At 42.9% G+C, this 26,428-nt stretch overlaps 1 protein-coding gene across 5 annotated transcripts in view; it reads right to left on the bottom strand.

Annotated features, from left to right (window-relative positions):
- Positions 1-26,428, bottom strand: part of elna (elastin a) — a 44,097-nt gene that overhangs the window by 6,764 nt on the left and 10,905 nt on the right. The window contains exons 2-43 of one of the 5 annotated variants that reach the window (XM_086125948.1): positions 26,008-26,067; positions 25,230-25,325; positions 24,696-24,722; positions 12,708-12,761; positions 12,503-12,574; positions 11,381-11,410; positions 10,544-10,579; positions 10,382-10,456; positions 9,831-9,878; positions 9,682-9,744; positions 9,342-9,374; positions 9,200-9,265; positions 8,834-8,875; positions 8,656-8,742; positions 8,476-8,526; positions 8,258-8,377; positions 8,107-8,142; positions 7,830-7,988; positions 7,587-7,709; positions 7,320-7,466; positions 7,065-7,199; positions 6,840-6,944; positions 6,521-6,622; positions 6,209-6,370; positions 5,913-6,074; positions 5,447-5,515; positions 5,169-5,294; positions 4,996-5,031; positions 4,704-4,802; positions 4,405-4,539; positions 4,151-4,276; positions 3,943-4,077; positions 3,734-3,865; positions 3,475-3,609; positions 1,890-2,009; positions 1,660-1,773; positions 1,426-1,548; positions 1,162-1,308; positions 909-977; positions 666-791; positions 548-583; positions 57-107 (exon numbers count right to left, since the gene is read on the bottom strand). In XM_086125948.1, coding sequence (XP_085982074.1) covers positions 57-107; positions 548-583; positions 666-791; positions 909-977; positions 1,162-1,308; positions 1,426-1,548; positions 1,660-1,773; positions 1,890-2,009; positions 3,475-3,609; positions 3,734-3,865; positions 3,943-4,077; positions 4,151-4,276; positions 4,405-4,539; positions 4,704-4,802; positions 4,996-5,031; positions 5,169-5,294; positions 5,447-5,515; positions 5,913-6,074; positions 6,209-6,370; positions 6,521-6,622; positions 6,840-6,944; positions 7,065-7,199; positions 7,320-7,466; positions 7,587-7,709; positions 7,830-7,988; positions 8,107-8,142; positions 8,258-8,377; positions 8,476-8,526; positions 8,656-8,742; positions 8,834-8,875; positions 9,200-9,265; positions 9,342-9,374; positions 9,682-9,744; positions 9,831-9,878; positions 10,382-10,456; positions 10,544-10,579; positions 11,381-11,410; positions 12,503-12,574; positions 12,708-12,761; positions 24,696-24,722; positions 25,230-25,325; positions 26,008-26,067 — 3,870 coding nt within the window. Of the gene's footprint in view, positions 1-56; positions 108-547; positions 584-665; positions 792-908; positions 978-1,161; positions 1,309-1,425; positions 1,549-1,659; positions 1,774-1,889; positions 2,010-3,474; positions 3,610-3,733; positions 3,866-3,942; positions 4,078-4,150; positions 4,277-4,404; positions 4,540-4,703; positions 4,803-4,995; positions 5,032-5,168; positions 5,295-5,446; positions 5,516-5,912; positions 6,075-6,208; positions 6,371-6,520; positions 6,623-6,839; positions 6,945-7,064; positions 7,200-7,319; positions 7,467-7,586; positions 7,710-7,829; positions 7,989-8,106; positions 8,143-8,257; positions 8,378-8,475; positions 8,527-8,655; positions 8,743-8,833; positions 8,876-9,199; positions 9,266-9,341; positions 9,375-9,681; positions 9,745-9,830; positions 9,879-10,381; positions 10,457-10,543; positions 10,580-11,380; positions 11,411-12,502; positions 12,575-12,707; positions 12,762-24,695; positions 24,732-25,229; positions 25,326-26,007; positions 26,068-26,428 lie in introns of all 5 variants that reach the window. The other 4 variants (XM_086125951.1, XM_086125952.1, XM_086125954.1 and 1 more) reach the window with 4 other exon arrangements.

Raw genomic sequence — 26,428 nt, 5'->3', positions numbered from 1 at the left:
ATGCAGATGATGAACAGATGCATCAGTCAAGATTGCAAGCATAAGGATGGTCTTACTGGGCAGTGGGAGCTCTGTGGCCTTGCCATTTGTGGCAATAGAGGTGAGGCCTGCCAAAAGAAAGGGAGCACAGGTGGTTTGACCAGAAAACTTAGAAAGCTAATGCTGCAGGGAGGCTTTAACCTAAAGGTGGTAAATAGCTGTGAGAACAAGCGATACAAGGTGGCTGTGTTTTGCATGTGTGAAAACATGATTTAAAGTACACGACTGTGTTGAATGTACAGTATATAAATAAAATACTGTACTGTCGCAAAATTGTACGGCTGCTGTTGGCCTGCGGGTAGCTGTTGACACCAGTGAGACCAGCATGAAATCATAACAAAACCCAGCATATGCTGGTGAGCACCTATGATGGTCTATTTTTATTCTTTTTGAAATTTTATATATATTTTTTTAGCAGGGCTGATTATAGAAACTTGTAAATTGGGACACTCATATGTCAAGCTATCGCTGTATACGTCTATGAGAAGGACATGTAATTTCACAGTACCTGGAACAGGAGTTCCAGAAGGACCTGCATTCTTTGCTGTAGAAACAATAACAAAAAGATGAGAGAAAACATGTGCAAAGAAGCTTAAGATAATAAGTGTCTGTCCTCTGCGCCGTACGTGGCTTTCCAGCAATGGTATCGCCCGGGCCACCTGGTACAGCAAGAGCAGAACCATCAGGGAGGCCGCTGATCCCAGTGTGTGGTGTCGCTCCCGGCAAGGCAAGACCTACTCCGGAAACGGCGCCTAGGAGAAGGTCACAAAATAAAACGATAACCCCAATGTCAATTTTAATGTTGATTTTTCTTCTTGAATCAAATGTAGCATATTTTGCATCTTTTGCAGCACCGGAGTACTGATCACCTCCAACTGCTCCTGGTCCTACTCCTCCTCCTCCTCCTCCCGCTGCTGCTCCAACTCCTGCTCCACCTCCTGTTGAAACCCCCAATGCAAATAATCCGACCGAATTATATATCATTCAAGAAAATCAGTCTATTGGGACTAGGTACGGGAGAGAAATGTCGCTAAATAACTTGAAATCTGTTTATAATGAGATACATCTTAGTGCATGATGTATCTAGATGTCTTCATAAAATTTGTGTTTTATCTCCCGTACCATATTTAGCAGCTTTTGCAGCAGCAGCAGAGTATTGTCCACCTCCAACTCCTCCTGGTACCAAACCAGGTACTCCTCCTACTCCTGTTCCTCCCAGTACTCCTGTTCCCCCCAGGCCTCCTGTTCCGAACCCTCTTCCGGCTCCCCCTGTAATTCACAATTAAAGGAAATGGAACCTATTTCCACCATTTAAAATGGAACAACATCGTTTTCAGATTGTGTGTAAAGTGTAGATTTCTCTGAAGACGTGTTTTATTCCCTTACCGTATTTGGCAGCTTTTGCAGCAGCAGAGTATTGACCACCTCCAACTCCTCCGGGAACAAAACCGGGTACTTGCCCACCTGCTCCTCCCAATCCACCTGTTCCTAACCCAGCGCCTGCCCCTCCTGCAAACCAAAACAAATAAAACGGATTCAATTTCATCTTAAAACTAGACTTACCTTTCCACGTCCGTCTGATGATTTGGATCATGTAGCACATCATTTTTTGGACTTTACCATATTTGGCAGCTTTTGCAGCAGCTGAGTATTGTCCACCTCCAACTCCTCCGGGAACAAAACCAGGTACTTGTCCACCTGTACCTCCCAGTCCTCCGGGTCCTATCCCTGCTCCTGCTCCAGTCAAAATGATTAAAATTGATTCATGCGTAATGTTTAAACTTAAAAACCAGACTAACACTTCTACAGACATTTGAAGGGATGCATATGACTTCATTTATTTACTGTACCATATTTGGCAGCGTTTGCAGCAGGAGAATACTGTCCACCCCCAACTCCTGGTACGAAGCCGGGTACTTGTCCACCTGTTCCTCCCAGTCCTCCTGCACCCAAACCTGCACCTGCTCCTCCTTTAAAACAAAATTTATAACTGATTTAAGAATATTGTTCAAACGTTGGTGAACAATTCTGTGCATGCCTGATAGCATAGGTATGTCACTTATTTTGACTGTACCATATTTGATAATCTTTGCAGAAAGTGAGTACTGTCCATTTTTGACAAATTGTAAACACAAACAAGATTATAAACTGTACCATGAACAAGTTATTTGCAACTTTTTATATTTTTGGGCATACTTACCACACTTAAAATGAGAGGGAGAATAATTTGCATCACTGTGGAAGAAATATGTTTCCGTTCTTCACAGTATAGTTTTAACTCAATGATATTGGAGGGCTTTCGAATATTAATGCCTGTTCAAGTGGATTTAAGCACAGATGTTGATGAGGCCACTCTTCAGTAAAACTTATTTTTTTCCTTTCTGTTGTTTGTAGTTGTTGTCCTGCTGAATAACCCAAATGAGGTTGAAGGTGTGAACTGATGGCTCAACATATTTTATGTTGGACAGCTGAATTTATTGTTGTGTTATTCACAGCAGGTGGTCCAGGTCCACAAGTCACAAAGCAGCCCCAGACCATCACACTGCTGGCATTATGTTCTTTCGATTAAATGTTTTATTTTTATGAGATTATTTTTATGCCAGATGTAACAAGTTACACAGCTTCGAATTTTTTTGTCTCATCAATCCACAGAGCATTTGCTCCAAAGTCTTGGACATCAAAGATTTTTCTTGGAAAATATGAGATGAGACTCGCCAATCAATTGCATTTTGACCAGTTTCTCTGTTAAATTTGAGTCATGAACACTGACGTTAACTGGGGCTAACAAGGCCTAGAGTTCTTTGGATGTTGTTTTGGAGTCTCTTGATGAGTCATTTTTGCGCTCTTGAATTAATTTTAGTTGGCCGGCCACTCATGGAAAGGTTTCACTCTGTTCTGACAAATTGTCTCCATTTATGGACAATGGCTGTGACCGTGGTTCGCTGGAGTTTTTCGAGCCTTGAAAATGACTTTGTAATCATTTCCAGACTGATACTGATTGAAATTACTGTGTTTCTCATTTGTTCTTGAATTAAATTTGAATGGTGGCATAATTCATTTCTTTTTGAGGTCTTGTAACATTTTTTAATTTCATTTTGTCTGACAGGTACTGACAGATGATTTCTAATCTGACAGTAAACATGCCGGGGTGTGGTCAGTTAAATTGAACTCAAAACTATGATTCATCACAGGTGACTCAAGATTTAATAAAAAAAAAAAAAAGATAAAAATTAACATGGCAAAAGTTTGGATTTTTCCCATAAAATAGATAAATTCTAAAATTAAAAATGTCATTTTATATTTATTTGGGATGTCTTAGTAAGATTGCAAAATTGCTTTGATGATCAAAAACTACAAGTGATGAAAAAATGAATAAATCTGAAAACAGGAAGCCAAAAAATACTTTTTCATGGCACTGTATATGTTTGTAGAGACCGTATTTAGCAGCTTTTGCAGCAGCAGCAGCGTATGGTCCACCCCCAACTCCTCCTGGTACCAAACCAGGCACTCCTCCTAACGTTGCTCCGAGTCTCCCCAGGCCTCCTGCCCCCAACCCTGCTCCTGCTCCTCCTAATCAAGGCAAACATAGCATGTTGTTTCCTAAAATCTAAACTTAAAATGAGAATAATAGCTACAGTACAATGAGAAACAAGATTTTAACGGTGTATTGGATCTTTGCAAGTGTTCAGTTTACCATATTTGGCAGCTTTTGCAGCTGCAGCAGCAGAGTATTGTCCACCTCCAACTCCTCCTGGTACCAATCCAGGTACTCCTCCTACTCCTGTTCCTCCTAGTCCTCCCGTTCCTAACCCTGCTCCTGCTCCAGCTGCAACTCATAATCATGGGAAATTAAATAAGTATAACACACATTCTTCTGAATGTGCAATGTTTTATTTCCTGTACCATATTTGGCAGCCTTTGCAGCAGCACCAGCATATTGTCCGCCTCCAACTCCTCCAGGAACAAAGCCAGGCACTCTGCCTACCCCTGTTCCTGCTCCTCCAAGTTCTCCTGTTCCTAAACCTGCCCTTGCTCCTCCTGTAAGCCAAGTTTCAGTTAACTGGTATATCAATTGTACAAGCAGATGTATACATTTATTCATTTCTTGTACCATATTTAGCAGCTTTTGCAGCAGCAGAGTATTGTCCACCTCCAACTCCTCCTGATACCAAACCAGGTAGTCCTCCTACTCCAGCTCCTCCCAGTCCTCCTGTTACGAACCCTGCTCCTGCTGCCCCTGTAACTCCCAATTGAGAAAAAACAGACATGATGTTTACACTTTGATTGAATTTTTGCTTTCACAAATCATTCTAGCAGGTTTATAGAATATTGACTGCTAAGTGCAACTTCTGAGAACTGCCGTACCATAGTTTGCTGCTTTCGCTGCTGGTGAATATGGACCAGTGCCTGGAAATCTCTGACCTCCTCCTGGTAGGGCAAATGGTGCCCCACCTGGCACACCCCCTGGCACTCCTCCTGGGACACCACCTGGTACACCTCCTGTTGAGTATTTATTCATTTATTTATTTGGGGAATAAACAAAGCCTGACTCAAACTTATTTGAATTTATGTTACGATATCTCATGGTGTTTGCCCTGGATATCTACCACAACCACTAATAACACAACTAAAGTGAGAATTGTGACAGTAGAACAGATCCATACCATATTTTGCTGCTTTGGCTGATGGTAAATATCCACCACCTGGTACACCACCAGGTACACCACCAGGTACGCCACCAGGTACACCACCCGGTACACCACCTGTTAAGATGACCCAAGTAAAATGCTTTTGATTGTCTGCAGGTTGACATGATTTAACACATGAAACATGGATACAACGACCCTGGAAACAGTGAACCTGTGCCAGAAATTGTGATGTGCCAGCAAGGACTGACAGGGACCAACAGAGTCCCACCATATTTAGCTGTTTTGGCTTATGGTAAATATGCATTACCTGGAACGCCACCAGGTACGCCACCAGGAAAAGGACCTGAAAAGGAGACCCAAGAAATACGGTGTTAAATCTATGAAGACTGAAATGATTGCGTATGTGATGCATCAGGTACAGTACACATGTGCGACCAGCAACATAAACTTTAATTGGAACCATTACAGTATTGTCCATACCATATTTCGCTGCACTGGCTCCTGGTTGATATCCACCAAATCCTGGTACTCCACCAGGTACTCCACCTGGTACTCCGCCTGGTATACCCCCAGCCACACCTCCTGGTACTCCAGCTGGTACACTCCCTAGAAATAAGTCCAAAGAAAATTAGCATTGATAATGTGTGTGTGTGTGTTTGTTTTTAAGACATGATACATTATGATATCTTCTGTAGATACAGTCCAACTAGGAATACAACCAACACTGCAAATTGTGACCAGTAGAATGGCTCCCATACCATATTTAGCTGCTGGTTGATATCCACCAACCCCAGACACCCCCCCGGATACACCACCTGGTACTGCACCTATCATGAATAAACACATAATAATGGATACATCATGGTGTCTGCCCTGGCTGCAGTCCACCTCTGGCAAAAAATCAAAGTACCAACATTGAGAATCATGGCCAGCAATTTGATTGATTGGATGAATGCATGGCCTGCTCAGCATATATATTCACCTGTATGACCTGTACACCACTAACAATGAAAACTAAATACAATTGTGAGGAAATTAGATGTGTCCATACCAAATCAAACAGCAACCACCGGAGATGTTTGCATAACATATTTAGTTGCTTTGATGAAATAATATTGATATATAAACGCATGGTGTGTTCGAGAAATAGTCCAGCAGTGCTATCATAATACCATCAGCAATGCCAAGTAGACAAAATTGTTATAAGCAGAGCGGCGTCCAGACCGTATTTCGCTGCTTTGGCTGCTGGTTGATATCCACCAAATCCTGGTACACCACGAGGCACACCGATTGGTAGACCCCCTGGTACACCTCCTGGTATTCCACCTGGGACACCTCCTGGTACTCCACCTGGCACACCTCCTGGTACTCCACCTGGCACACCCCCTGGTATGCCACCCATTAAGGAGAAAAAACAAAAAGTGTGTTGAAATGTATGACTTTTACGCAATACAGTGATGGCAGAAGCCCTGAATACAAGCCACATATGCCATCAATCTTCAGACCTGCGAGGAGCATACCGTATTTAGCTGCTTTGGCTGATGGTACATATCCACCACCTCCTGGTATGCCACCTGGTACACCACCTGGTACGCCCCCTGGCACACCACCTGGTACGCCGCCCAGTGCGCCACCAGGTACACCACCAGATACACCACCGGGTATACCACCAGGTACACCACCTGGCACACATTTCAAAGAGACCGAAGTAAGATGCTTTTGACTACAAAATGTCATGACTTTTCATATGATATATTATGTTATGCGTGGTGGATTTAGTCCACCTGGGACACAAACTTCCAGAATTACAACCATCAGCATGGTGCCCATACCATATTTAGCTGCTTTTGCCGATGGGAGATATCCACCACCTCCTAGTACACCCCCTGGTATGCCCCCTGGTACACCCCCTGGCACGCCCCCTGGCACAGCACCTGTCAAGGAGACCAACATTTTGTTTATATATACACTTTGTTTATATATACACTCTGCCCCAGCTTTTTTGGAATATGTTGCAAGTTAATGGGTTTGTAGATAATGCTGATTGGATAAATGCATGGCCTGCTCTGGATATAGTCCATCTGTGCCATCGGCCCACTACCAAGTAATGCCAAATAGACAAAATTGTTAGAAGCAGAGGAATGTTCATACCATATTTAGCTGCTGGTTGATATCCACCAAATCCTGGTACACCACCTGGCACACCGCCTGGTACACCACCTGGCACACCCCCTGGTACACCACCTGGTACACCACCTGTCAAAGACAATCAGGACAGAGGTTGTTCATTCAAATAAGTCAAGATACATCATAGTGTCCACGAGTAGAGGCCACCTTTGCCACCAGCGCTACCAAAACCGCCAGCTTTGCGCCTACCATATTTGGCTGCTTTGGCTGATGGTAAATATCCACCACCTGGTACGCCTCCTGGTATACCCCCTGGTATACCTCCTGGTACACCACCTGGTACACCCCCTGGCACACCACCAGGTACACCACCTGGTACACCACCTGTCACAGAGAATCAGGACAGAGGTTGTTCATTAAAATAAGTCAAGATACATCATAATGTCCACGAGTAGAGGCCACCTTTGCCACCAGCACGACCAAAACCGTCAGCTTTGTGCCTACCATATTTAGCTGCTTTGGCTGATGGTAAATATCCACCACCTGGAACACCTCCTGGTATACCTCCTGGTACACCACCTGGTACACCCCCTGGCACACCACCTGGTACACCACCTGGTACACCCCCTGGCACACCACCAGGTACACCACCTGTCACAGAGAATCAGGACAGAGGTTGTTCATTAAAAGAAGTCAAGATACATCATAATGTCCACGAGTAGAGGCCACCTTTGCCACGAGCACTACCAAAACCGTCAGCTTTGTGCCTACCATATTTAGCTGCTTTGGCTGATGGTAAATACCCACCACCTGGAACACCTCCTGGTACACCACCTGGCACACCCCCTGGTACACCACCTGGTACACCCCCTGGCACACCACCTGGTACACCACCTGTCACAGAGAATCAGGACAGAGGTTGTTCATTAAAATAAGTCAAGATACATCATAATGTCCACGAGTAGAGGCCACCTTTGCCACCAGCACTACCAAAACCGTCAGCTTTGCGCCTACCATATTTAGCTGCTTTGGCTGATGGTAAATATCCACCACCTGGAACACCTCCTGGTATACCCCCTGGTATACCTCCTGGTACACCCCCTGGCACACCACCTGGTATACCACCAGGAACACCAGCTGGTATGCCACCTGGCACGCCACCTGGCACACCACCTGACCGGATGGATATAGTTTTTTTAGAAAAATATATAGATTAGCACCTTTTGGAGTAGCAGTCTGTTGTTTGTTTAAATGCTTTCATAATAACAATAGAAGCTGGAAAAATAGTTACCATATTTAGCAGCTTTGGACCCAGGTCCATAGCCCGCTGTGAAATAGGGACAAATTCAATGTATACATTGATTTCATGCCATCTACATACACATCTGATGAGACCAATATCATTTCAAAATAATGTTGTGATTGCGTTCAAGACTCGCTACCTCCTGGACTCTGCCCTGGATATAGTCCACCTGTGCCACCGACACCCAAACCACCTGCACCGGGACCAAAACCAACAGCGCCGGCAGCAACAGCACCAAAACCACCAGCTCCACCCAAACCTACAGGAAATTAAAGACAATTATGAATATAGAACAGTAAATACATTGGTGAAAGGTGACTCACAACACTTTCTTGGGTATTAAATGGTACAGATTACCATATTTGGCAGATTTAGCCTGTGCAGGTGAGATGCCACTGGTGCCCACTCCTGCACCCCCCCCCCACACACACACACGCACGCACACACACACACACACACGCAAAAAGCTAAGTGTGAGGCATGATTTTTTTCTGTTTTAGTGTGAAAGGTTAACAAACAAGACTTGGGAATACTAACCAGTTCCAATTGGAAATCCAGGCTTTGACCCAGGTCCACCTTTACCTCCTGGAAGACCAGCTCCTTGATTACCAAACCCCCCGTAGCCTGAAACATTACAACATGACATATCATTGACAACTGGCTGATGTCATGATTACGGCAAACCTTTGTGCCAATAAAATATGAGCATTTGTACCAAAGGGAAGTTTTCCGCCTCCGGGCTTTGCTCCGAAGACACCTGAGGACAAATGTGCAATCATTGACGAGAGATACAGGATACATTGGATACTGGAACATTGGAGGAAGAACAACAAGTGTACAACAAATCATCTCATTCTTATTGGTTGCAATTGTTTGCCGCAAGCGTGACAGGAGGTATTTCCTGGACAAGAAGAGGGAGGAGAGATGCCAGTACATAACATTGTAACAGGCAGTAACTTAAATACTGTTGATCGATCAAAGCAACGCAGCTGTCTATATAACAGTGTAGCCCATTATGAAACAAACCTCATACAATACTACATCAATAGGAAGGAGTCACCCCCATAAATTATATTCACACCTTGAGTTTTGGGTGATTTCAGAGGGTATCCACGGAACACTCCGGGCTGCATCTGCCCTCCGTAGCCTGTATAAAGTATACATTTGAAATGTATTTGAAAGAGACGTAGTGTACATGAATGTGAAATGCATAAATAACTGACCTGCTCCCAGCACACCCTGTCCGCCTGCTCCAACTATAGAAGAAACATCACATCATCCAGTCACATGTATTGATTGTGGAAAATAATTTATTTTAAATGAAAGTACTACTTTCGCAATTCTGCCAAGCAGCCAAAAGGCCACATTAATGTGTGACATAATAAGACCAAGGAAAAGAATAAGCAATTCTGTTGATTCGCCTGCTAGGGAAACATACAAATGTACTGAATAGTGCCGTAGTTGTTAAACAAGTGTAAGTATCATCATTTCTGTCCACCCTAGGAGTCCCTAGGGTCCATATTCTTCCTGTTGTGCAGTCTTGAAGAACAAGAAAATACTCACGTGATTTTTGACTGAGGCCATTGCCAGTGGCAACTCCTGGAAGAACTCCACGGTTACCAAATCCTGAAGGCACCAATCAGAAAGCAGTTGTATTAGATTGCAGGACAGTGCCTTTATCTGCCAATAATTAATCAATGAAAGTGACATACCATTCACTGGTACCAATCCACCTTGATAAAGCCCAGGTACACCCACACCTGCCAGAACCAATGGTACAATGTTTACGCGTCTGAAAACACGGCACAAGTCCGGCTGATTGAATAGGTGATCATATTCCTCAATACTCGGAATTATTGAAGACCCTCTACTTTTATTATTTCTTTGGGGAGAAATCCAAAGAAATCAAGGGTCAACCAACCGCATGGAATGGTTTTCAGTTTTGATTGTCCACTGTTACGTGCACTGGCGCGTATGTGAATCAACATTTGACAAACTACAACACATCTCCCTTACGAGAGAAGACCAATTTGCCGTGATTTTATCTGCATGCAACTCCAAAAAAATGGTGTGTTGAATTTACTCCATTTTATTTTGTCAAGTGGCTGCACACAATCGAGTCATCTGGATTCAGATCCATTTTTGAAGTAGATGTGTAGCCTAATTAAGAAATGTATCTGAATCCAGCTGATAGACTACCTAGAAATAATATCCGGTCTGCCCATGAGCATGACGAGTAGGTTACGATTTGATTATACAATACCTGGTACTTTGGAAGCTGTTTTTCCTGATCCAGCACCACCCCCTCCTGGCAAGCCCGTCTGGGGGATAACAGGGCCTGGAAACAAGGACACAATGTCACAAGAGGTAGGAATAAAACACTCATGGAACCAAAGGCAACAATATCCAAAGTTGTGTGTCTTGCCTCCAGCAGGAAGAGTTCCAGTTCCCGTTCCTGCTCCTGCAGTATAATAAAATGGAGTCAAGTCAGTGGTGTCATTTATTACAAAAACTGCATTTCTATCTGTCAAATGTCAAGTCAAACAACTTCATGATCAAAAGTGACATGGCTGATTTTTAATATAATTACGGGAGGCAGCAACTACAGATGTCATTAGCTGTGCTCATCAAATGCCTCATTTCATTGGCTAACCGCTCATGTAAGAAATGAGCTGTCAGCCTCACAAGTAGGGGAGTTTGGCCGCAGCAAAGACACCAGCGTTTATTTGTTCAACTCCTATTTTCATTTTTAAATTCTGATATCCCACATACTTTGCCTGAATAGACATTGCGCACTACCTGCAGGTATGTGGCCTCTGGCGATTTGTTGAAGAAAATTTTGGCGAAAGAATACTATTTTATCTTTGCTCTTTCAGGGGAATGAGATGTTATTCTGAGTATTGCGGGGGAAAAAAGCCCAGACTTATTCGAGGAAAGGTTTTTTTTTTCCTTCCTGCCAACCAATATTTAGGAGTAAGCTGTTTGCCAAAGCCCTCGTCATGAGTGGACCCAGGAGTCTATGCCTCATCAAGCTGCCTAATTTAAAGTAAATCATACGGACATAAACAGCACAGACAGTGAGGTCACTGTAGGCTCTGCGGGAGTATGTTTCTGTCCAAAACCTTATTTTTCATGCTGATTTACTATTAATGTGATACATTTATTTTGGCTTTCCGTTATTAATAGATAAGAATGCAGACCATTAAAATAATTGTGTCAGTGTGTGTATAGTAATTCATCAGTGTACCAGCCGACATTTTACCTCCAAATGGGAGCAGATGGCCGCCGGCACCTGTGATGGGAGAAATATCTGTTAAAATGTAACAAACATTATATGCTGCATCTTTTTTATCCTCACCAAAAATTTGGATACAATCTGCAAAATATACAAAGCTACATTGTTGACATCCCAAATAAGTAGGCAAACACTCAAAGTACTACTTCAAAACCACGTGAACACATGGCTACCGTACTAGTCAGCAAAGTTAAGGTACTAGTCTATTGTTTTTACAGAGTTTCATTTGGAACCACAGCAAGACCTCATATTCCGTTGGTTCCTTACTACATTTACTAATATTTGATCATTTTGGCAAACATTTGTGATTCAGCTAGATCACTTTTACGGGAGTTAAGGTAGTGATTCTGGCAGCTCTGAGATTGAGATGAGAGGAAAAATACAGCCCAATCGTGTGCGCTGTAACTTCTCCCACGAGGCTGAGCTAATCAATTACTTAACCAGAGCAGCTTTGCAACTGGAGCAGTTGGGTGTGTGCTGAGGCATGCAAATGGTGAGGAGAGAAGTCCGAGAATGACGATGCAAGTTAAATAGATAATGTCGTGCTTTCGAGCAAGAAAAAGTGTGAACCTACCTATTATTCACTGTTTTATTGTTTAGATTAGCGGTAGTTTAGATTTTCTGGCACTTTGGGATAGTTTGTTAAAAAACACATTTAAATTGATAAAATTATGGTAGGATACCATAGAATTGTACTTTTAGTATTTTAAAACACATTAATTTTACATAAACTATTGTTGGAATACTATAGAATTGCATCTTGAGTCAAATTAGCAGTCAGTACCAGCCAGTTATGCTGCAATACATGCTCATACTGTCTGCCAGTTCTGCACTAAGATTCTAAAATCTTCTGACCTGCTCTCCTTTTTATTGAGGACCTAAATTTTAGGCCATCTTTGACTGGATGTTTTTGCTCCAAAACAGACCAAATTAAGGGGAATATACATTGAAGCCAAAGGAAAAACCAACATGGAGTCGTTCACCACTGCTGTCACCACAATGATAAACAGTATCACATGAATACCTCTTCGACATTGTCTCTTCGATTTCATCTTGTATATTTAGACTACTCCTGAGTCACGACTGTACCTCTTTTACCAGCCTTCTGTCCAGCTCCTGGGAAGATTCCACCAGGGACTCCACCATATCCTCCATAACCACCTTGTGTGAAGATAAAACATTTGCTGGTTAAATTTTGTCTGAAACTGAACAAGAGCTATAAACGGTCGGTTTCACATTGGCCCTTGTTACTGAGAATATAACTGACAACTTCCGAAGACACTGTCGAACTCACCGCCGCCGAGGTCTCCAGTTCCATAACTGCCACCGGCTCCTAGATTGCCGTAACCTAAAAAGAGATATATCCGAGTTTGAAAAAGAAGCAACAGATAAACAACCACAACATAACAGAACATGAGCATAACAATTTTATCTTAAAGTCTAATAATATCCTCATGACGATGTCTTGTTGCTTCCCCATTTAGAAGACTCTCGGACTAATTTTGCGGAAACCAGCCAGGACACCTCTCGCAATGCTATTCATATCTTAAACTAAGTCATCGGAGGCACACACAGGCAGGTTTGTTCATTTTTATCACAAACATGCATCAATCAACCTAGCTTCCAATTATTTGAACTAGAGTCTATCGTCGAATCCAGGAGAGAACATTTGTTGTTGTTGCTCGACAGACATAGAACACGCTTATGTGGGATTCTAAACACTTTCTAGCATCGAGACCCTTAAAACTCATTCAGTACCAGCCAATTCTGGACCAAGTCTGAAAAGACGTTTAAAAACGTCTTTGGGAGTGAATGAGTTAAGCTTTTTACTGAACTTGTTGCATAAAGAGTCCAATAACAGCTTTGGCCTGTTCTTACAACTAGTCACGATCATTTGCAGAGTACAGTTTTGGGAGAATACCATAACCATGCAGGTATTATATTTAAACAAGCTGAGCTGAGACCAGCATGATGGAACGATTAATGTTTTTGGAACAAGCCACAACACTGTCACACTAACACTTGAAAAGGGTGAGCCTCGGGTATGAGGCCAAGCGAACAAGGGAAGCGAGTCGAATAAGGCAGCGAGACAGACAGGATGAGACCTTGGAAAGCACCCAGTCATGCTCAGAGTGAAGGTAATAACATTGATAAGTGATGATGACGAGGAATGTGTGAGGAAAGCAGCAGTGCTCGATGAACGCTGCCAAAGGCTTGACAAACACACAAGGCATGCAACGCAAGCCTCCGCGCTGAGCTAAGAGTTCCTCGGTAATCTCCTTCTTAGACATGAAGTGTACATTCAGGCACACCTCAAAGTTAGCTTCAAATCCAACTTTGACTCGTCAGACTTTTAGAAGCTGAAAAAAGGACAATTTAGCCTAATAACTTTGACAGTGACGACGAGCGACCTAAGGCTCAGTTGTAACTTTGCAAAGGGCGGTGTTTTGATTTTCCTTTCAAATATGTATGTTTGACTGCACTTAATACAGTGCTCTGATTTACATTTTCTCCACTGTCCGATGGGACATTGACAGGGGGCACAAATATTGCAAAAAGTACTCTTGACAACAGTTAGCTGTGTATCTGGACTCATGAAAATGATAAAATTAGATACTTAATAGTTGGAAAAAACAAAACTCCCACATTACACTCATTCACTGCCATCACATCATAATATAAATCCAATATTACTGCCAGCAATGTGTATTGTGGATTATTTCAAGTTGTTGAGGGTTAAGGTTTGGTGCCTCCAGTACCGCATCAAACAAAGACTTTTGTAGCCATTCCATTTGTACAACTTTCCACTAACCAAGGTCGTAGTAATGGCGAAAGTGTTTAGCAGATTTATTCGAAAATGGCTGGGGCTCCCCCAAATCTTCAGTTCTGTCCAACGCTGTAGCAAGTCTTCAAAGCTCCATTTAACCATTTTCCTTTGTTGGAAACAAATTCAAGGCCAGCAAGGCAAAGGCCAAATGCACGCTGCTACCATCTAAGGATGAGACAGTACAGCACACCAGTAATGCCGTCAAGTGTGGCAGAAAATAGAAAAACACAGTGCAGTGAGGAAAGCGGAAGCTTACTGGCAGTCCCAGGAAAGTGTCGGCACCATGTGCCAAGGGCACCGAGGCCTTGAAAATTATCCTTAACAAGACTTGGCACAAGGCCAATGCCAGAGAAAGAAGACAACTTGGGATGCAAACGGTCTGGGGGACAACAGACGAGAACCGTTGTACAAAGTATTAAAGCGGAGTGTCAAGCGCCCAATGCCCGCCGGATGCTGTGGGATGAGGCACTCAAGATGTCGCAGTTTTGTGGAAGGAGCTCTGGAGTACTGACCAACTTCACCTACACGAAAATACTTGAAATTTTAGTAAAAGAAAAAGGGGTTCTCCTGCAGCCACTGTGGAGCTAGTCTCTGCTCCCTGAACCACATGTAAGCTGCATGTCAAAGTCCTCATAGTGTCTGCAGAGTCAATGCTAACAAACAACCGAGATTCGAATGTACTAAACAGGGGCCAACACACATCTGACCGAGAGGTGTGCATGACCTTGAAAAAAAAAGCTCATCTTTCCGCAGGAGGTCATGGCAACTGTCTTCCTGCAGGACATTATTATTTTCTCAAGGAGTTAAAAATCATTGTCACCATTGAATTTACAGTATACTGAGAGGACAGACAAGCAATCACCCACCAGTTCAATGAGGTGAAAAACCAGCATCTGATTGATGAGGCTGGCATCAAAGAATGGCAAGCAGCCTAGCTTGGAATAGAGGTTGGCTCTTGAGGCATCCCGGCAACATCGATGCACGATTTCTTGCAAGAGACCAGGATGGATTCAAAACATCTAAGAAAGACCACTGAGGAGATAGCACCAGCACCCGAGACCAGATCCAGGTGAGTGTCACGGTAAAGGCACAGCAGCTATAAACCTTCTGCAAATGAGGACTAACTCAGCCTTTGCTGCTCCACTCAGCTCAGAAGAGGTCCTCAGGATAAGGGGGGATATACCCTTCAAACAACCATCCATTATCTAAACCGCGTGTCCTCACTGGGGTCACGGGGATGCGGGCAGTAGGTACACCCTGAACTGGTTGCCAGCCAATCACAGGGCATGCAAAGATGCTTGTGAGCTTCACCTACGTCCTGAGGATGCGGATAGGGTTCCAGGTGAGGCAATTAGGCTTTTACAGCGTTCCATCACCAAATAGATGAACGTTTACATTCTGTAAGTAAATATTAGTTTATACTGTCCTGAATTACCATTACAATCTTGTTTTCTCCATGGTGGCCTGAAACAAGGCTGCCGCAGCTTTACAACTGAGTTATGGCAAAGAGGGATAAACCAGGGGTGTTGTTTTTCATTTCGCAGAAAGCAAATCATTATGCGGAGCACTTGTTTTCACATGTGCAAGCGTTAGTCTGTCTCCAGCGATGGCGCTCAGGGTCAGCCCGCACCTGCATCAGAGACTTCCCTCTGGTTTGAGATGAGATGCAGACACAAAGAAGTGAGTCCAAGTTGATGTGACTGACCCTGAGTCCAGACTGTCAGCATGAACCGGTTTCAGACAATGTTCTGACTTTACTTGGCAGTGAGGAAATACAGTAAGCCAAAATGAAACTCGACATATCCCCTCAGAAACTGCATGTGAATGCTAAGGAATGACCAGATTACATCAATAATATCCTCTCTCTCATCTGCGAGCATCATGGGGGATGCTACATTTGTTAACCTGGATGCAATTCATTTTAGGGGTCACAGAGGACACTGCTGTCATGTGGAAAAAAAAAGATGTTTGAATGCCTAACATGTATGAAATGCTTTATAGTGTATTTGTTGTACGACGGCATTTAGATTTGAACAAGAGCTCATATTTACATGTTGGCAGCCATATTTTCGTTGGACACATATTATGGCAGGACCTCAACTCAGACAAATAAATTGGGCTCTCATAACTTGCAGATTATACTGTACGTCACTTTGGTTTGTTGTCAATGAACACCCCGCCGGAAATGACACACAATAGCCCTGATATCAAATCAAATCGTGGATTTCCTGTGGTGCTTTTCCCGGGATGTATTTACTTTCTGACAAGTTGAAGGATTTCTGCATAACTGCTGTAAATTGTTGATACATTTCTATGTGCTCTTGCAAATCAGGAATCCCATGTGACTACCTCTGTAACGCTGCTGTATTTAAAAAAAAAAAAAGACAGAACATCTCAACATAAATTCCAATCCAAAATGGAAGGGCTGGACATTTAATACTACACCAGGGAGTGAACAGGGAGACAGAGAAATGCGAAGTGAAAACATGCATCATGTTTCGGCTGCTTATTTATGCGAAAACTATATTTTGGACACAAACAACAAACCAGTGGAGACAAATGCCTTCCAGTGCTAGAATCAATTTCTAATCCAATCTCTTACGGAATATATGTAAAGTAGATCATTAATAATACACTTTTGATCAAGAGTTTTTACAGAGCCTACAAGGTCGACACACGTTACCGAGTCACAAAAGTCGAAAAGTGCCTTTACGCGTACCATGGCTGGGACAAGCCATTGTTCCACCCTAAAAGTTACAATGAAGTATTTGAGATGAACACATGTAAGACGAAAATGTAAATCTTTGTCAGGGATATGAGACTAACACTGGCCAGACAATGTGACTGAGAGTCTCAGTCACTGGTCATGTTCTCAGCCCAAGTGATGGATATGAGCCAGTGTGAACAGAAATATCTGGCTTCAATCTCACCCCTCAAACACCTCGCTCATTCTCCATTGGGGCTTGGTCAGACAATCTCGTTTGAGAACCGAGGGATACAAAAGTCATTAATCAAAAGACTGTCTTCGCTTCTCACTGTCCCCCCCCCCCTTCACTTGTTCTTTGCTTTTCTCCATTCTTGTTCATGCCCCCTCCCCTCCAACACTTCCTACAAGCTTACGCGGCGCACACACAAGGCGTTAATTAGTAGGAGGGAGCCAAACATGAGTGACGGATGAATTCATTCACTGCTTCTCATCTCTTCCGTTCACCACTTCTTGCCTCTCGACTTTGGGCTTTCATTCAAAACCACTGAAGGTAGCGGAGCGGAGGACAGATCCCTGAAGTGTCTCCTAGATATTTTAGCTGCATTTTTTTCCCTTCTTTTTTTTTTTCTTTTCTGTTAGCTTACAGAAATGCAGCTGGAGACCATTTCAACTCATGCCCCTTTCATTCTGTCCGGTGTTAAAGCACAAATGTGAGAAGAATGACATATACTGTATCTTGCTAACCATGACATCATTCACACCAAAAGGTGTGCAGAATGCAGAGCCGTGCTTTGGCAATGCACAGTGCTGCCTTTTCTGAAATGTGATGGAAAATCTTCTCACTAACTTCAGCTTCAAAGAATTGGCCAATTTTCCTTTGATTGACAAGTGGGTTCGATTCTTCGGCTGTGGTCCCAAATACATTTTCACTTTATAAGCTAAGCCCCTCATTATGTCCTTTGTAGTCATCCCACACGATTTTTATCAGTATCAAATTATCACGCTGTACAACTTCCAAGTTGGTGGATCGATAGCATTTTTGTGAGGTGATGCAGGGTGAGTTGGATAAAAGCAGTCTAATGTGAGGTGCTGTAGTAATTCCACATTGCGTGAGACACAAGCGGACACACTGACGCTTTCCTTGCGTTCCCTCTCCTCCCTTCTCCTGTGAACTCCAATTGTCCTTGTCAATTCCAGGTTCCTTGTGCTGTCACTTATCTGCATCCAAGTGTGAGATGCAAAGTTGCGTACATGTTGGATTAATTATATGTTCACACTCTACTGCACATAACTTCTCTTCTTAACTCACTGGTGTGAGCTTGCTGACTTGGGCAGAATGCCTCCTATTGTTTTTCATTAAAATTTTCCGTCGAGTCATGACACTAGCAGTGACGGTTTCCAAAAGTGCTCAGTCAAACGATTTGTTGCCCTGAGTGAGTTCCTCCTGAGAGAAATGGTTCTGATGCTGCAAAGTTCTCCTCAAAGTTCGCTGGTAGTGAATAAATGTAATTGAACTCCTCTTCCAACTGCTATTCAATGAACATTTTTTCAGCTCTTCTTCTGTCATGGAATTGACAAGCATCTACGTGTGACAATAATTCACATACATGCATGTAAAACAAAGAAAAATCACCCGGCTGTGAGTAAGAGCATCTCACTCATACAGGGATTTAGCAAAACTTTCCAATGGCTTTATATGAACAGTAAGTGTGAAAGTTTCAAGTTGCACGCCGTACTACTGCGCCGTTGTGTGACCTCGCCTGAGTAATAAGTCTGCAAACAGCTTTATGTAAAACTATTCCTGCTCTGCTTTAATTACCTCCGCTAAATGGTTTATTCTGTGGAGTTGTTTGTTAGTCCTTCTGTCTGCAGACCTTCCAAAGGTAACGGTTCTCTTCCAAAGGTAACTGTTGGCCCGCATGCCAAAACATTCAAACTGGGGGAATAATATGACTAATACACTTGATGTCATTGCTAAGTGCTGCTACTTCTCACATACACTGGGAAAGACTCACTTCCCACAACAAACATCCGCACTTTGACTGAGCCACATACACTGCGCATACACACGTGAATTGAGCAATAACTCATTCAGGAATAATGTGTATGATTCATTCAAAGCATGTTTGGCAAGGCATGATAAAAGAGCCTCAGTAGGTCTGCTTTTTGGAGATAATGTGGTACTGTTGGCTTCACCAAGCCGCGATCTCCAACTCTCACTGGGGCCAAGTGTGAAGCGATTGGGATGAATATCAGCAACTCCAAATCTGAGACCATGTTCCTCAGTTGGAAAGGAGTGGAGTGCCATCCCCGGGTCAAGGATGAGATCGTGCTCCAAGCGGAGGAGGTCAAGTATGTTGGGTTATTGTTCAAGACGAATAGAGCGGAAGAAGGGCAGGCGGATTAGTGCATCATTAGCTGTGATGACGATTTTGCTTCAGTCTGCTGGGGCGAAGGGGCTGAGCCAGAAAAACGAATCTCTCGATTAACAGGCCAATCTACAGTATGTTCCTACCCTCACCTATGGTCACGAGCTGTGGGTTGAACAAGATCCCGGATATAAGTGGCCGAAATGAGCTTCCTCCACAGGGTTTCCGGTTTCTCCCTTAGAAATACAGTGAGAAGCTCGGTCATCTGGGAGGGACTTAGAGTTGATCAGCTACTCCTCCTCATTGAGAGGAGCCAGATGAGGTGGCTCGGGTATTTGACTAAGGTGCACTCCACGACCTCTCTCTGGTGAGCTGTTCTGGGCATATCCTGCCGGAAGGAGCAAGAGCAAGTAAATCTGCTTCTATTAGATGGCGGAAAGTATGTGCATCCACCTGTTGGCATTCATACAACAGAATAGTTTTTTATTGAAATAAGCAGGCCAAGATGACACACCGAGGAAGTCCATTTTGGAATAAATTGAGACCATTGAGATCATCGTTATCAGTATTCATACTTTGAGTGACATTTTTGGTGGTGTGCTATGAGATTTTTCAAATATAAAATGGGTGTCCGGGGTCCATAAACCGGTCTACAGAACAGGAACTTTTCCACTCAGCAGTGTTGTCGTTCCAGCTGTGGTGACAGTTGTTGTTCCTGTTTGGATTTGAAACTGTACTAATTTGTAAACCTCGCATTACACCATTATCCGTTGAGTCAGTGATGTCATTGTTTACACTTCAAGTCATATGAAGCCGACAGCGGCAGACCGAAGCCTTTCAACCACACCAGAGAGTTCGGCCCTTTCCTGGTTTTTGTTAGAATTGAGAGGATCTGCTACTCTTTATCCACTTTGAAGGAATGTCCCAGCTGCTCTGCCAACTCTCAGCCCCTGAACATGTCTGAGCAGTATCGACAATTCAGTGCTCATCAACCATTTGAGCTTGGCACACAACCGTGCAGCATGTTCAACAAAGGCAGTCAGACAAGGCAGAAACACGTTGCAAGCATTAGATTATGGAACATGTGAGGAGAAAAGATCACAGATCTGAGCAGCCAGCCCAGAAAAGATCAATTGTTCAAACTATGAATCGGGTTAGAACTCATGTCAAAATGCGAAGCCCGGAGGCATGGTATGTACACTTGGGCCAAGTGTGTTTCCTCTCCCAGATGGTCCACATGTGCATCTGACTGCCATTGCACCGAATACTTTTCTGACGAGTCAAGGTTGAGGAAGTAGACCAATGTTGGACAGGTCAGCTGCGAACATGCACATTGAAACAGTGACGCTGGGCGCAAAGGCTCCATAGCGTTTTCCAAGTTCTTCCGTCATAGGAATGGTTGCAAACACAGTGCAGCCATCTGTTGCATGTCACCGCTCCAATCGTTAGGACGAGAATATAAAGTGAAAGAATTTAAAAAAACATACATTATGTTATGGAAGGAGAACAAAAATAAATAAAAGAACAAGCAAGTGGAACCCTGAAGAATAGTGGCTTCTTGTGTTGAAAGACCAGGACACCTTGATAGGATGCAGAAGGTTAAACGATCCTAAACCTGTCAGCCTGTTTAATTGTGGACCTTCACGCAATCTGAGGAATCTATGGAGACATCTGATTGGCCATTGTGGGCACTGGGAGTTTCAGGTCAAAATCTGAGAGAAGGTATGAGAGTAGCCATTTTATCCGCCCAGAACCTCCTGTGAGCAAAGGGATGGGGCTGCGAAAGGTGAGCGCAATTTAGAAACAAATGACAACCATGGTCCTCGTCATGGCCATATAATTGTGTGCACGTGTGAGTACGTGAGAGAATGGACATATTGATTTATATCATAGTGGTCGAAAGTTTTTTTTTTCCAACCTGTGCATGTACATTGGACAACATTCAACTGTACTTAGCCTCGTTTGGCTCACTTCTGCTTCGCAGAAGAATAAAATAATAGCCCAGAGGTTCAAACAGGTATTCTAATTGCTCAATTTGAAAAATTACTTTGGTGCAAATTACAAATTATAGTACCGGTAATAGGATTCATGTTTTAGCTGTTGCAATAACATGGCCAACAAAGCCCATGCAACTACGTTATTTTATGTGTTGTTATGGACAATGGAAATTTCCACTAAAATGTAAACCTCGGCCAGAATCGGATGAATTTGTGTATGTTTTTGTTGACGGCAAATATTTGTGTTAATGTGCATTTTGCCGTTGTAGTTCACAACACTCATTCAAAAATCAAAAGGTCCAATAGTTTTGACTGGGGGGGGGGGGTTCAGCTGGTTGTGGGATTTAATTTTCAGTTTAAGAAACAACAGTGAGAGAGAGAGAGAGAGAGAGAGAGAGAGAGAGAGAGAGAGAGAGAGAGAGAGAGAGAGAAAGAGAGAGAGAAAACTCCATCTGTGTCTAAACAACCCAGGGACAATACTGCCAGATGGACAAGGACAGCGGTTCATACTCCAGACTTACTGGAAAACAAAAGCTGGAAGATTCGCTTGACTTTGCCAAGGGACGGCTCATCAACTCACACAGAGAATATGTCAGGCTGAGACCCAGGCATGTAGCATGCAAAACTGATTAGACACAAACAAAAACTAATAAAAGCCACAACTTAACTTTGATTGCTTTTCAATTACAATACTTCGTGGGAATATTGGCTAAGATTATGGAGATGCGAAAAAAAAATCTGCTTACATCATTCAAGAAAACCTTTTAGGAAACAATTTTTGCAGTGAGAAGGAAAAGCTGTTGTGTATGTGTGCTGACTGTGTGCAGATTTTGGAGAGCTAACAAATGGCGAATCTACACAAAGGTTTGGATAGGGACTAGCTTTATGATTTAGCCATTACACACTGTTGCAAACAGTTTTAAATAAAACATTTCACATGTTTAGGTGGTGTAGACTTGGAGCATTTGCCTGCAGGAATTACAGACATGGACAATGTCGATACATTTGACATGATTGAATCTTCAATGAACCTAGTACATCCATCCATCCATCCATCCATCCATCCACCCATTCTCCAATCTGCTTTATCCTCACAAGGGTCGTGGGGGGTGCTGGAGCCTATCCCAGCTGTCTTCGGACAGTAGGCGGGGTGCACCCTGAACTGGTTGCCAGCCAATCACAGGGCACGCACAATGAATTGAAAGTGAGTCTGATTACGTCACACAATGTCCGATGCATATTCTTCTCCTTTCTCAATCATCTCTGAGCATGTCTTGTTGAAAGTCCTTCTTTCAGAATAAGGGTCACAAAAAGTTAATCCTATTACTTCGACTCGTGCCTTGTCAGCGAGTAGGAAATGCCACACTTTGGCCAATTACAGCATTAAGGAATTAATCAACCTTTGAAGGAACACAGAATAGATGACGGCCTGCAGTTGCCGCTCATCGAAAGAAGATTTTTTCCTGCGTTCAGTACGTTGTAAAAACTGGATACTTCACAATTAGCGTGATATTTTCAAGGTTTAGCACGAGCTGTGGTAAAATTCACTGTAGTCACGCTACTCACTTCACCAGCTGTTGCCCTGCATAATAGTCCAGGTCAAACAAGGAGCTTGCCAGAGGAATGCGGCGTCACTACTGGGCTTCAACAAAAGAACGATTGGAGGGCTTCTCCGTGTGCACAGGTACAGTATGTCAGTGCATCATCACTGATTGCAAATGTTTCTACGAAGCCGGCAACTCATGAAAGAACCAGAAATAACGATCCCCACTTGGATTGCCAGAGTTGAAAAATTGCTTTTGCTTGCCAAACACTAAGAGCAACTACGACCCTGCCATGGCAAGCATTTGCAGTGCTGACGGTTTCCATCCATGACCCACCCATTTGCTTTACCGGTAATCCTCATTTGGGTCACACATGAGCTGGAGCCTTTCCCAACTAACTTCGGGGTAGTTGCCAGTCCTTCACAAGGCACAGAGAGGTCAACAAGCATTCACGCCTATGGACAATTTAGAGTGTTCGATGACGCTGCTGTTTTTGGAATGAAGGAGGTAACCCGAGAAAGCAAAATGCTTCCTAATATGGAACAGCACTGGCAACAGTGTTCCAAAAAAGCTGGAAAGGTAATTTAATTTATAAGGAGAATTTGCATTTGAATTGTCATGCACATTGTAGCGACAGTAGCATGACCTACATGTATGAGAAAAGTCTCGGTCAACACCTTACAATTAATCATTGCCAAAATCAACTTCCACTGAACACAGCATTGGACATGAACTCATTTACAAAAAGTGGCTGCCCTGCCAATCTCGGTTGAGGGCAGGGGTGTGGCACTCCAGAGGGACCATTCTGTTATCGAGTCGGTACGACATTTGTTTGCTTCCTTATCTATCCGAACACATATGCTCAGATTGTATCAGTAAGTGCTTGCGGAAATTAAACGACAAAAGTCGCTCAAGCTACTGGTGAAGTGTAGACCAAAAAAATACGGCAATGGAAAATATTTATTGTACAGTGCTGGAGAAAAGGGCCCGACTTGGAGGCTTCCAGATATTGTGAGGGTCCGACGGTAAAAAAACACCATCAGTCCACCGGCACCATTGTTCAGCAGGCGTAGATGTTCGCTTAAACTTGACTAATCATCACACACTAATGCAACAGTGATGTAGAGCAGTACAAGCTATCTAAAGGCTCACGCAATCAAGATGTATATAGTGGTCAAGCTAATGTAAAGCGGCAAGACGGTGATAAGGGCAGCTTGGTGACAACTCCTTGAAAGGATGTTTACTTTTGTCTAGTGGCTGGGAAATGAGTGTGAGAACATAAATCAGGGTATACAGCTTTATCCATCCAATAGATGCATTCACTGTAAATGGTCAGGAATTCCCACCCAACTAAAATACCGTATCAGTACAAAGCTTTTAGACTCGGCTATATGGTCAGTGAAGAACACCACATGCAGATCAGTCATTGCCCAAAAATATTAAAATTCCACGACAAGGTTCTTTTGAAATAAACCAGTAACAACATAAATACCACCGCATGATCTAATGAAAGCCAAACACATGAGCTGTACGACCATATTTTAATGAGTTCAGATAGTAATGCTCAGTTTTGATGGATACTCTTGGAAAGATCTTTATTTATGATGAGGGAAATGTTAATAGTTTGACATCCATCATGGAGATAAATGAGGTAGACAAAATCTAAGAAAGGGAAAATCAAACAATATCACAAGTAGGAAGAAAGCTCCCAGTGCCCCTTGTGGGGATAAGCGGATCAGAAAATGGATGGAGGAAGAAACGTCAGATTTCTTAACACAGTAAGAATGTATTGAGTCTTATTGTGGCCGTTTCAACAAATTATAATTGTATAATCTTACCTGGCTTTGGTCCTTTCCCTCCTTGTCCTAGCGTGAGTTAAAAAAACAAACCTTAAGGTTATATTTTGGCCTACATTATGGTTTACAATACAACTCACGAACGATGAGATTAGTTCAAAGGTCAAGAGTGAAGTAATTTTAAAATATCCCAAACGAAATATTTTTGTGTCACAATAAAGTAATTCATTAAAATACATTAACTAAGCAGAGGCATTTCGCCGAATAACTCGCTAACTTTGGCAAAGAGCAGTTAACAGGTCAATCAATAATGCATTACAATGGCTGACCGAAGATTGCTGAACAAATCATTTTCGTTGTTAGGCGCGTTGCTATGGGTCTAACTATGAACCTGGGTGGGTTGCGTTAAAAAAAAAACAACTAACGAATGCTTGAAATAGTTTTAGCCCTAAGTATGACTATAAAGATGGTTGGCCAAGTTCACTTCATGTTTGGCCTTCAAGATTTATAGTATTGACACTGACTTTCATGCGCATTGGTAGTAAATTGTCGCTGATTAAGGAACAGTTTTCCTACCTGCTCCAAGGCCTCCAATACCAAATCCAGTCTGGCCAACGCCTCCTGGCACCAGACCTCCTGGTCCACCGCCTTGGCCTCCACCTCCATAACCACCTAATGACAAGGACAGACACCGACCAATATGTGATCATCCATATTGCAGACAATATTATTGTTTGTCATCATGTCATTCTTAAGTTGTAGTTTTGAGAAAATTGTACATCCAGTATGGCTTCATTAATTAAGATTGAGTAGTAGTTGTGCCATTGTTCAGTTCTATCACAATATCCTTTGAAAAAAATTGTTGAGTCACCCGATAAAGTCGCGATTCATTGTCTTCTAATGCCTGGTTTTGGTCAGAACATACACTGCTGATTGCACGTTGGGGGGGCTTTCAAAACTTGTACATCTATATAACTTTTACTGTTGGGTAGCGCGAGAATGTCAAGTGCAAACAGATGTCACAATGTGTGGCCAATGCAGTTATCAGTCCTGGAAAGTGTGCTGGTATATAGTTTGATTGTACGCCGTAGATCATGAAAGGGGAAAATGAGTTTTTGTGGCTTTGCAGGACCATAGCTACGATTGCCAAATCATTTCCATTAAACTATAATTCTACATTACATTTAATTTAAGTTCTGGTTCACTTTTAGGCTTTATTAAGTTCTTTTTTAATGTGTATGCGTCAGCATAGTAAAATGTCTGATCTACAGCGGCATGGCTTAGCTGCAATGAGTTGCGGCTTGGGTAGTTTATTATTCCAAACTATCCCAGCGGACCTAGAAGCCTTTGTTACCTGGAAAAAATCCAGTTCCTGGTCCAGTGCCTATCCCCGCACCAGGTGGTACATACACGCCTGCAACACACAGTAGGAGAACAAAAGGTCATTCTTGGTCACCCGCATGTATTCCCCCAAAAGTTAGAGAGCAATGATTGAAAGATTTGATTACAAAGCCGGGAACAATATATCGGATGACCATTCAATGACCCCCATCTATTATACACACATTCCCAAATCCATTTATCTTTTTTGACCCGGACATTAGAAATGAAGTTTATCTCAGGTCATGACTGCGACGGGCTTACATTGAAAATGAACAGCTCCTGTGAGGATCAAGATAAAAAGGTTTGCTTCAAAATGAGACAAAGTTGAAAAGAATGTTTTAGCTTTCATTTAGATGAGGTATTGAATTTGGAAGAGTCATTTCAGAAAGTTC

The sequence above is a fragment of the Hippocampus guttulatus genome, chromosome 12, assembly GCF_054856545.1.
Source record: "Hippocampus guttulatus isolate MCC_2025c chromosome 12, RoL_Hgut_1.0, whole genome shotgun sequence".
Classification (NCBI taxonomy): Eukaryota; Metazoa; Chordata; class Actinopteri; order Syngnathiformes; family Syngnathidae; genus Hippocampus; species Hippocampus guttulatus.
The sequence above is the reverse complement of the archived record's forward strand: the minus strand, read 5'-3'. Positions and strand labels throughout refer to the sequence as shown.